At 37.4% G+C, this 12,434-nt stretch overlaps 1 protein-coding gene across 1 annotated transcript; it reads right to left on the bottom strand.

Moving 5' to 3' along the window:
* Nucleotides 1-2,439: 2,439 nt before the first annotated feature.
* LOC140760005 (UDP-glucuronate 4-epimerase 1) lies at nucleotides 2,440-4,180 on the bottom strand. The gene has a single exon (XM_073096762.1). The coding sequence runs from the start codon at nucleotides 3,955-3,957 to the stop codon at nucleotides 2,650-2,652; it is 1,308 nt and encodes a 435-aa protein (XP_072952863.1). The 5' UTR covers nucleotides 3,958-4,180; the 3' UTR covers nucleotides 2,440-2,649.
* Nucleotides 4,181-12,434: the final 8,254 nt, after the last annotated feature.

The raw sequence follows: 12,434 nt of genomic DNA, 5'->3' as shown, positions 1-12,434 counted from the left end.
GAAATTATTTTCATGTGTTTTTATTTCTCTTCCTTTTGTATAATTTGTGTGTATGTGTAAAATAGAACGGAAGAACTAGAAGGTAAGGTAACCTAGCCCTAGCCTGGCCCGACTTAACCTATGTGTAGTTAGGGTTAGGACCGCATATGATATAAATAGTATTATCTATACGTCATATAATATCATGTTAGGCGAGTCGAATTGGTCAGTGAAAATATCATAAATTCAAGTATGATCCAAAATTTTTATTGGGTCTATGGATTAACTTGCGATGCAACACAATGGGTTAGGCTGTCGGGTTGGGCCGGACAGGATAGTCGTGTGCTCAGGTTTATTTGCATGCTTCAGTTATGACATCCTTGTTGCCATTGATTGTGCTCATTCCTAATTGCATTATTGGATCAAATCTAGTGATCAAGGTAACCACACCAAAGAGTTCCAATCATGGCTGGCCCAATAAACGTTCAAGTGAAGTGGACTATCATTTCTAGCCCTATTGTACAGCATGAGAACTAAGATGACTTCTTATTTCTTAGGAGAAAGAGAGAATTTTTTACTTTATTTTAGTTTAAACAAAATTCATAGCACCACCTTTTTGTATTACAAGTAATATATATTAATAAATTGCGGAAAAATTTACACACAAAGAAAAAACCCTTTAGTTTTCAAATTTAAACAAATTAAGCTCTTGCTTGCGTATCTTACATAAATTATATGTATTTTATTATTAATATATATATATATATATATTTATATATTAAAAAAATAAATACATTCAGTTTCAAGAACTCAATCTTTCTATTAGACCCAAGAGGAGATAGTTGCATATAAGTTAATACTATAAGAAAGTTATATATATATTTTAGAATGCTCAATTTGGCATGAGAGGTATCTCTCTCTCTCTATATATCTATATAATTATAACTGATATAGACATATATATACAGCAAACTATTCAGCTCCTACTATATATATATATATAAAGGAACGTGGAATAATTACAAAGATTTATATAGATCATAGAGAGAAGAGGAGAAAGGGTATATATAATCCAATCCCGTGCAAGTTGATGAGGGGAGTCACTGCGTCAGTGAGGACATACACAACCACACGCCATTAATGGCTGGCTACTGCTCAATAGTTTGGCATATCATGGCAGGACGCCTGACATGGAAGTAGATATAGACGAGAAGCAGTCGACTGTGCAGAGATCCAGAATCCCCTTGCTAGCTGGCAAGTGGCAAACCATGCACCTATGTCTATCTCCATTTATTTCCTTCTACGCATTAAGACAAACAGCTACCTGTCATTGTGAAGACAAGCATGCAAAGCTAAAAGATGAGTCATGCAAACAACATGAATACCAAAATAATACATGCCTTCCCTTTTTCCCTTTCATCCAACTTTTAAAATATTGTTGTCTAAGGATAGTTCAAAAATGAAGTATTTATCACAAAATTTAAATTCAAAAAAAAATACTAACAGTTGAAACATTCTCATATAGACAATGGTGCTGCTCTAAAAATAAAAAGAAAAGCCCATACCAACCCATCTTCTTTGCACTTTAGCTTTCCAGGGATCCTCACAGAGATGAGCTAACTCTGGACGCCTGTCACCCACCGAACCCTAATGTCATTAAACAGTGCATAAATTTGATATCTAAAGAGAGACCAAAAGCACAACAACACATCATGCTCTTATTCTTTTCTTCACTTAGAATTGTTGCAAAAAGACGAGTACTACATCAGATAAGGAAGCCATTAAAAGAGCAAGGAGGAATTTGCAAATAAGACCCTATGCTTCAGCAAATTTTGCACGTGACGAGATGATGATGCCTCTTTCAAGACAAAAATGAGCAGAAGCCAGAAGGGCAAACAGTGGGAATGGGTAAAAAATTCTGGCAGCAGAGTAAATCTTTTCAACCCGAACGATCCGTTCGATTACGATCAGACGGCCCTCAATCGAGATCTTTTTGTCATCCAAAATTGATGACCGTAAATCCCAATGGGCAGTAGTTGTACTTTGTTCTCAGTGCATGGGGCCCAGGGGAGGAGGGGGTATAGATTTGGGTGCGATTCGAGAGAGAGATTAAAAATCCGGGTTCAGTTTACAGCTCACGGAGTCGCACGCCCACGCCTCGAACGGGCCCAACGAAATCGGGATCACGTGATGCGCGTGGCCCCATTGTCCCCGGGAATCACACCGTCCAAAATTTAATCACGCAGCGGTACACGAAAAGGGAGACAGATCGGACGGCGGAGGATCGATCGAGGGGATTACGTACGCCTTCGAACTCAATGCGCACAGCTGTCATCGCAGAATAATCCATGTTCCAGCTGGCGCACAATTCCAGATGCTTCCATTGCTTCCCCGCTACTTCCTTATCCCAATCCCTTTAGAAGAGTAACAGCGCAACAGAAAAAGCCCAGATTCGCCGGCTATTTACGAGCATGCCATGCAAATTAAAATTAAAATACCGGGAAATCTATCTTTACATTACACCGAAGCCCCCCAACTCCCTCTCCTCTAAGAAAAGAATTCTTTTACGTATTTCTTTTCATAAAAAAAAAAATTAACAAAAAGGCCCTAGCAAGAAATATTAATTACGAGAGAAGGAAAAAAAAAAAAAAGAATTTTTTTTCTTTTCTTTTAAAAACTCTTCCCTCCCCTCGGGCCGTACCCGTAGTAAGAGAGGTACCACTTGACGAACTTCTTCAGCCCCGCCTCGAGATTCGTGCTGGGTTTGTACCCGAGCTCGGCGCGTGCCAGGGAGATGTTGGCGTGGGTGAAGGGGACGTCCCCGTTCCCGGGCATCTCCACCACGTTCTTCTTCGCCTTCAACTTGAGGTGCCGCTCGAGGATGGCGACCAATGTGGGCACGGTCACCGGCGAGGTGTTGCCCAGGTTGTAGATGCGGTACTGGGCCGGCCCCCGCTTCTTCCCGCCGCTGCCCGTGCTCTTCTGGGCCGTGTCGAGCGACCCGAGGCAGCCCTTGACGATGTCGTCGATGTAGGTGAAGTCGCGAGCCAAGTCGACGCCGTCTTTGCCACGGTAGACGGTGATGGGCTTCCCGTGTAGTATGTTCCGGGTGAAGGAGAAGTACGCCATATCGGGCCGGCCCCAGGGGCCGTAAACGGTGAAGAAGCGGAGGCCAGTGATGGAGAGCCCGTAGATGTGGTTGTAGGTGTGGGTAATCTCCTCCCCGGCCTTCTTGGTCGCGGCGTATAGGGACGCAGGTTGGTCCGTGCGATCCGACTCCGAGAAGGGGACCTTGTCGTTGAGGCCGTAGACAGAGGACGATGACGCCCAGACGATAGCGGGTTGCGGATCCGCGGACTTGCAGGCCTCCAATAGGGTAACAAGACCCGCGATGTTGCTGTGGACGTAGGAGGAGGGGTTCTCGATCGCGTAGCGGACGCCGGCCTGGGCGGCCAGGTGGAGGACGTGGGAGAAGGGGACGACGTCAAAGAGCTTGGCAAGGAGGCGGGCGTCGTTGAGGTCGCCCTCGACGACAAAGATACCATGGTTGTGGAGGAGGGCCTTGCGGGCTTTCTTTAAGGAAGGGTCGTAGTAGGAGTTGAAGTTGTCGAGGCCGACCACGCCGTCGCCGCGCTTGCGGAGGGCGAGAGACACGTGGCTGCCGACGAAGCCGGCGGCGCCGGTGACGAGGACGGAGTAGCCGTCTGTGCGGCGGGGGCGGGCGGAGGCGCGGATCTGGCGCTCCCAGTGGAGGCCGCCCCAGGAGGCGGAGAAGTAGCGGGAGGAGGTGTCGACGAAGGACTGGAACGAGAGGTAGGAGGCGGTGAGGGCGATGAGGAAGAGGGCCCACAGGAACATCGTGCTCGTCGACGCGAAGCACCGATAGAACTGCCGATTGATCGCCGCCGCGTGGGCCCGGTCGATCTTCACCTTCCCCGGCGTCGACGGGAACAGCTCGTCCTCCAACGCCCGCATCATTCCCAAATCCCCGACGATATCCGCACCCCGAAATTTCCCAAGATCTACGCCACAATAGCACTATAAACGAGAAGCGATCGATCGGATTTATAGAAAAATGTAGCCGGAGGAAGAGGAGAGAGGCAGGGCAGAGAATTTTCTTCGAATTTCTTTTGTTAATTTCTTCTCTCCTTTTTTTTTTTTTTTTGCAGGAGAAAATTCTGCACCTGCTAAGGAGAGAGAGAAGGGGAACGGAGGGTATAAATAGAAGAGGAAAGGGATGGGAGTGGACAGGGAAACGCGTGATACGAACGCGTTTGGAAATGGGCCGGCCCCGATTAGATCGCTCGGTTGGGCTCCTCGGCCGTACGATGCCGAGTGTTAAAGGGTAAAGGGTAAAGAACTCGCGGCACCTTCTCCTCTTTTACATTTACAACCCTGCAGATTTTACATTCACACTTAGAGTACTCCTCGCTCTTCTAATTTTAGGAATTAGGTTCGTGCTTATTATAAGAAGCTGGAAGACGCGGAGTTAAATTAAATCGTACGCGAGGAATCCGGGGCCCACCATCGACGCCTGGCTGTTGGCTGGTGGAGGGGGGCAGTGCCTTCATGTGCGCTTCCGGTAAGCTGTCCCTTAAACTCGACTCACTTAAGCGGCACTCCTGAAAATCCATACCGACACGTGTCGAACCACTGCGCTAAACTTATCGCGACCGTTTAACCGTTGGAACAACCGCTCGATACGTAAAAACTTCGATAATTTACTTGTTAAGATTTGTTACAAACCAGAAAGATTAAGGAGGATGTGGACCGGAAGAACCGGTCGCGGATATGGAGGGAAGGGGGTGAGGTGTGACCGGGAGATTCCTCCGGGAGCCGGTAGACTCGGGGATTTTGGTTTTTCGGTGAATGGTGGGTTGTGTGGTGGACAGTGCTGCGGTATTTGACTGCCGCCACGTGGCCTTTGACGGGCGTGATTCCCTATGGGCATGGTTGGCTTCAAAGGACGCTGTTGCCTTTTTGGCTAAACGCTGTGGACAAAGAGAAAGAGAGAGAGAGCCGTGTTACACGAAGGGAAGGGGGGGCAGTGGATTCTCTACAAATTGGTATTGTTGGAATTTGGTACAATTAACTAATTGCTAATTAATTGATAAGCCGAGCTGCTCTATTAATTTAAAGTATTTATAGTGTTGGATTAATCAAATAAAAAAATATATATATTTTCACCTCTCCAAATAAAATTGCAAATATGGGGATAATTTAAATGATGAAATCAGTTCATAATCATATGGTGTGAAGTTGCTGTGACATGAGATTGGTTTAGAATAAACTTCCTCTTTCTCTGTTAGTTTTATGTTGGTGGGTTTTTATTATCCGAAAAGGATGTGTTAGTGTACTACTGTCTCATGTTTTCCACTATCCTCCTGTAGCCATATATATTATATATAATATATTATAGAGCATTCAAACACTCAAAGCTGTGGCTTTCTATTCCTTTCAGAGTCTCCCACCAGAATTTTCCCTTTGTCATGCCTTCAAATACTGGCAAAGCATTGGTTTTTAACAACCTTTTCCTGGAAGAAGCCTTTCTTTCTAAGTATTGTGGCTAAACATTGCTCTCAGAGTCTGGTTGCAGATTAAGATAGTTATTGTCAAAGGACTCAAAACTAGTTGTGTGATCTTTTTGTTTGTTTATAGGCTTAGACTTGAAGAATAATTATGTCTTTCTCAGTGCTTATATTACATTGATTTCTATTACAACAAATTGTTTATTGTTAGCATCTGGAATAGGGTTGAAATAGAAATAATGATAATAATAATTCATATTTATTATTATCAAAATGAGAGATTTGTTCTAGAATAAGAGTGCAATATAAATTAATATAAAGTAAAGAAAAATATGCAAAATTATAATAAATATTCTTTGATTTGATATAAAGTATATGTATGAAATAGATATTAAAAATAAATTAGTAATTATGTCAGTATATAGTATAAGATATAATTTTGATAATTGTATTAGATTTTATTCTCTAATAAAGAGTTATATCCTAATTTTTTTAAGATTAATTATATTCTAGAAGTAGAAGAAAAATATTTTTGATAGTAAATGAGAGTTAAATGAATACAAACATGCACCTAGCAGTTTCACAAAACTTTCTCAGCATTTATAACGTGAAGTGTGGTTAATTCAAGGAGGCAATTTCACAAACAGCTTATACAAACTCATAAATAGGGCTAGAAGAAAATTCAAAATGGAGGTTCAAGAAGGCGAGGGGAAAATTATTACAATCCAAAGACTACCACAAACAAATTTATCCAATCTTTATTATCTTGATAACGATATCTTGAACTTAAATGTCCATATATCTTCCTCTATTTTTTTAAGGGAAATAACAACCCTAATTATTAGGAGTTTTTATTTCTATCGCTTTTAAAATACTCTGAGTTAAATTTAATCTGACGGCTACAAATAAAATAGAAAATATTTAAAATATCACTCGGCAAAAGTTGTCTAGCAGAGTTTACATTGATAGTATAGGACCAAAATATGTACTATGAGGATATTATAAGTGGACCACTTTATGTCAATCTCAATTAATTAATAGGCTTTGAATTCTACAGCACCAAAGTTTGATCATTCATTATTGAATAATACCCTTTCCAGCTTGGGAGTTTTTATAAGCTAAAAACCAATGAGTATTGCTCTACTTTTTTTTGTGTGTGTGTGTGGGGGGGGGGGGGGGGGGGGGGGGGGGGGGGGGTTATTATATTTGATCCCCACCTCATTAAAGCCCTAACATGGGAGCCTTGAATCTTCTATTAACTTCTTCTCATTCAAGTCTATTGTGCATTGGATGTATATGGACTCTTGTAGTTCTATAGTCCTGAGTAAGATTGGGATCACATGATATGAGTGACTGGGGTTGATAAAATAATTTGAGTAGATAGAGGTTTCCCATAAAGTCGGTGCTATTTTCACATGCAAATGTAATGTGAGTTATGAAGCGGTTGCCCTAGCGGGAAACTCTCGTTCACCACCTATCACTATAGTTTCTCCCACTTGGTCATCGTCTCAAATTCAATGTTACTGATCAACTCACTTAAAGGTGTGCATAAATCATCTTAGTCTATGGCCAGACTTGTCGAGGACTGCCAGCTCTATCTCTGCTATTTTGTACTGTTTTATATCTCATATTTATCATGAAATTAATCGAGCAGTTGATTGACTTACAAATACTATAACAATAATGGGGTTTCAAATACCATTTTTTTTAAAGAAAATATGAGGTGAGTTATGAGGGGCTCTTTTAAGTGGGTAATTATTTCAATACAAATAAGTGCACTATATTTTATATATAATTTATTATCAAATGCAAAATCCTAATTGTATTGGTACTAAAACTTTTAACCAGAACAAAAGGTGAATTTGAATTAATCAAGCGTAAACTATAGATATTATTTTTCAATATTAAGTTAACCTATAAATTAACGTGCAGAATTAGGGCTTCGGGAGGCAAAATAGGAGCTTATCTACTGTCATCTAAATAGCATTGTCTGAGAGAACAATAACATTTTATTCTTATATTCTAACACTCAAAATAGTTAAAGAAACTCATATTATATAAGCATTTTCGACAGAGGGTTCAAATCCAGCGGATATCTGTTTAATTGAGACACCGCTAAGTAAGTTTTGATCAATCATCTAAAAGGGCTTGTGGTCCTTGTACTAACTTGTGTTGCAGTACTTCTCCTGCCTCATGTGATTGAGTGATGGATCTTTCATTGCTTTACAACTCCTTATCCATTTAAAGATAGCAAGCAAGCAAGCCAACAGGGGCAATGGAATATGATGATCTATTTGATCTTATACCTCATGAGTAGGTAGGTTTTTCCTTGGCATTAAAGGTTAAAGCATGAGGGTGACTTCAAGGGCACATCATTTCTGCTGAATTGGAATACCAAACCTTCAAATAGAAAAATTAATATATCATTGAGATGGATGGTTCAGGTGGAGACTTCCCTTCCTTTTTATCTTTTTAATGTGAAAGTTGGGATCATGTGAGTCTTATGCTTCTCCTTCAATAGGTTTTTTTCACCAAACTAGCCTATTTTTCAAGTTTCTTATTTTATTTTATCAAAATAGATCACCGTCAAATTTATTATCAAAAAGGGCATGTTTCATTGTAACGTTCAGAAAAACATTGAATTTATCAGCATTTTATCTAAGAAGAAAAAACGCTAACAAGTTCACCGTTTTTTTCTTATATATAAAACGCTGATTTAATCAATATATTATGTGTGGTAATAAAAAAGAAAAATTAAGGCAGACTCAGTTGAATCTATTGGTCTTTCATTTGAAAAATTCTGAATAAACCATTGATAAGTTCTGATTACAAATATATATATGATTAGTAGTTTATTTCGTTAACTTACAAATATAAACGCTGAATGTGTTGACATTTCTATCTAAAAATAAAATGCTGATCTTTTTAATGCTTTACTGGTAGCTACCGTAAAACAAACTCATTTTGGTATTAAATTTTAAGAGTAATTTTATAGCATATTTAGATAGAAAACAACGATAAACCGCCGGCATCATCACCTCCTCCTCCTTCTCTCTACTTCTAATCTTTTTTCCTCCAAACTTTTGTAAACTAACCAAACAAGATAAATTAATCAATTCAGAGTTTTTTTTTTACATAGGATTCTTTAATATCACCTTTCACTGCCTACATTTGATATTTTCTATGAATTTAATATTTCGTACTTAAAGAAACTGACCATTAGGTATGAAGTTGTAGTTGTTGAGAACTTAGAAATTCTTATGATTCTTGGTGATGTACTCTGTCTCTGGTGGTGTTGTCTATGAACTATGACTGGGATGTCCCACATGACAAGTTCAAAATTGCTAATAGGATTTAATTGTTATTTTATAAGATGGTTGATGTCTTAAATAATCCTATTAAATTAGTACTTATTAAAAGATAAAGTTAACTGTGACTTAGTGACACAGAAAAAAAAATGTTTATTTTTGTTCTAATTAGTAATAATTTTTAGAAAAAATTATATTTTATCTTATGTCGTTTGGCCTAATTGTGCTAAAATTTTCTAGTACTTTTAACTTCAGCGCTTAACACTTTTCTACTTAGGAACTCAGACAAAATAGCCTAAAAAAGAGAGTGGTCAGGCTAGGTGACTGTTTACCAAAAATATGGGTCTTTGTAAAGGCATAAGATCGTGTATGGTGTTGACACCTACACGGTGTTGGTAGGTCAAGAAAATTACGACCTGATGATAGGGTAGCCGGTGACCAAAGCCTTTGTGAGTGGCAGGCCCCCGTGTGGTCCAAACTAAAGTGCAACTGTTAACCTATTGTTAATGAAGAAGTGAAATGATTATTTTTCCCCTACGTATTAAGTCACGAGTGAATAGTGTGTTGGTAATAATTTTTAAGGGAAATTTTACATTATCTTTGTGTGGTTTTGTCCCAATTGTACGAAACCCTTGTATTTTCAACTTAAGCACTTAATCTTCTCATCGTATAGACTAAATTGCAACTCTTAGGCAACCGCTAATGAAGAGGTGAAATGATAATTTTTAACCATACGTATTAAGTTACAGGTCAATAGTATTTTCCTTGGCAGGAGTGGTATTCTGGTCATATAAAAATGTTTTATGGTAGAAAAAATTGGTCAATGATTAATAATGTCAAATATGGTGGAAAAAAAAAAGTTGTGCTTTGGTCATAGATAGTTCTATTCAATTCGGCCAAACGACAAGGGAGTAAAGTACATTATACCTAATTTTCAATTATTAAGATAAGAGAGCATATTATGACGCCTTATCAAAATTTTGGCTGAAACTGAAGTGTCATAGTAGTCTAAGAGCTAGCTGGGCTTAAGCAGTGTAACAGTAAAACTGAATTTAAGAAACCCTACAGTAATTAGGTAAGACTTAAGCATATCCGTTGGACAAATCTTGAACTTATCCACTAGGTCAATAAGGGTAAAAGATTACCACTCTTAATCTTATCCTTAGCCTTCCAAATATCTTAGAAAAGATATTTAGGTATCTTAGTATCTAAGTTTTCTTTAACCTATATAAATACTTGTACACTTAGTTGTAAAAGAGATCTAAAATTTAGTGAATAAAAAGAAGTGAGAACTTTATCGAGAGAGTTCGTCCATCAATTAAAAAGATTAAATTCTTGACAATATATTCTAAATATTATCACATAGAATATTACAAAAAGTGAACTACTTTGTGAATAATTTGTTAAACTAAGTTTCTTCCTAAGTACATAATCAATCCCTTTAAATATGATATTATATATTATATGAATAAAAAAGATATATAAAATATACTTTGCATTCTACTACCATTTTTCTCATGTATTATGATTTTGGTCCGACAACATCATTATTCCCAGATAAAATAATAATTGAAGCAATAGAAGTCCTCTTTCTTCCATTCCATAATCTAATCCATCAAGTTGCTATATATAACGTTATTATTCTTCACGTATATATTTACTCATTCCTTTCTAGGATTCCTTCTATTAGTGATAAACGTGTGGATAGATATAACTAACTACTGCAAACCAAAGAATGCGTTACTCACGGATTCAGATAATTAAATATAGAAATTTGTATTTAATACCCTACCTTTTTATGTATTTATGATTTAAACCTTACTTTTATAATATGCGTGGATTAGTAGATTAGGGCTGGCAAAATAATCAAGTCGGCTCGATCTCGGCACGTAAATAGGCTGTGCAGAGCTTGATCTTGAAGTTAGGCTCAAAATTAAATTCAAGCCAAGTTATATATATATTAGTTGCTTGTAGTTTTCTAACACAGTTATTTTTATTGCCCGTAATTTATATTTTAGTAATATTTATATTTTATAGTTAAATTATGTTTTATATCAAATTTGATTCAACTCTAAATAAATTCAAGCTTGTTCGGGTTCGAAAATGACTTGAATGATAAGGCTTAAAATTGCTAATGGAATAGCTCGTTTGAGCTCGAGTTCAAAATAAGCTAGAAATCGGCTCGAATTAGAATTATTTTAATTCAAGTTGATCACAGCCAACTTGAAATTAATTTCAATCCAAGTTTGATCAAACTAGACTCGATCAAGCTTGGCTCGTTTACACCCCCAGCGTAGATCGAGCCTTCTATTTTACTAAATATATGCAAAAAAATTGAGATTTGAGACGGGAGAAGAAGATAAAATGCATTGTGCCATAAAAAATTTAAAAATTAAGAAAAAAAAAGATGAGGGCATTTTTAATATTTTAAGAATAATAGTTTGCAGTTGATGAAATATTTCTATCTACTCAATCGGTGTTAATGTTACTCTAATCCAAAATAATTTCTGCATATTTAGTAAAACGAAGGGCTGATTTGTGAATAACTAAAAATATGGGGGTGTAATTACAAATTTGGGAAAAAAAAGTAAGGGTTTTATATAAAGGATGTCCATAAATGTTCACATTAATTGACTTAGTATATTAATGAGATCGATTACTCGCAAATTAATTATTATTTATTTGTGATACGTGCGTGTTAAGGTGGAAGTGGAACGTGGAACACACCAGCTTAATAACTTCTTTTTAATAAATATTTATTAAAAATATTATAATTTGTTTTTATTATCACATCTTTTCTTAATGGACAGTTATTATTATAGATACAAGATAAACTTAATTTCCTTGAATAAATTTTAAAAGATTAAGAATAACAATTAAAAGAGGTAATCAAATTTTAAGGTCAAATTGGGGTTGGTTTAGATATTTTAGTTTTCTTATTATTAAAGGTAATAAAATATTTTCTATTCTTTTATCTTCTGTTAGGTTAAAAGTCACTTAAGAGTGTTTTCGACGTAATAAAATTAGAATATATGGATCAAATAATAAATATAGATATGGTAGGATGTGCTTGGTTAATAATAAAGTCCAAAGGTGAGGTGTTTTTGATAAATTTCTTAAAAATATTTCACGTTTTCTGTTTGACTAATTGGATTGCCCTAATCGAAGCCCACATACATGGATGCAACGCAGACTTGGTCCAAATAAAAGGTCAACTAGCTTTCTCCACAAATAAAAAAAAAGTCAACTATATATATAAGTTAAAGAACATTGCTACAAAATACTCCATCCAACCTCCTACGAGTTGTCGTGGAAGAAAGTACTGTTGACGAACAGAAGCTTTTCCTAATCAAATTGTTCCTATTTTCCTTTCCCTTCAAGTGATCAAACAAACGTGAATAAAATTTTGAGCTGCAGTTTGATAGGTTCTGACTATCTTGCCAGGCTCGTTCAATCTAATAAACTTTTAAGGAAATGGCATAATAACTGGTTCATGAGCCAATGGGAAAGCTTTACTTAGCCTGCTTGAAATTGAGAAAAACTTATCAATACATTCTGTAGATATTTATACAGAATGCCAATCTGAAGCTCTAAGGGAGGTATTCCTTGAGCAAGACAC

This window comes from Typha angustifolia, chromosome 5 (genome assembly GCF_048772165.1).
Source record: "Typha angustifolia cultivar Huaian chromosome 5, ASM4877216v1, whole genome shotgun sequence".
Classification (NCBI taxonomy): domain Eukaryota; kingdom Viridiplantae; phylum Streptophyta; class Magnoliopsida; order Poales; family Typhaceae; genus Typha; species Typha angustifolia.
The sequence above is the reverse complement of the archived record's forward strand: the minus strand, read 5'-3'. Positions and strand labels throughout refer to the sequence as shown.

What these genes read in the sequence shown, in the direction of transcription:
- LOC140760005 (XM_073096762.1), bottom strand. Translation starts at nt 3,957, where the DNA reads ATGATGCGGGCGTTGGAGGACGAGCTGTTCCCGTCGACGCCGGGGAAG.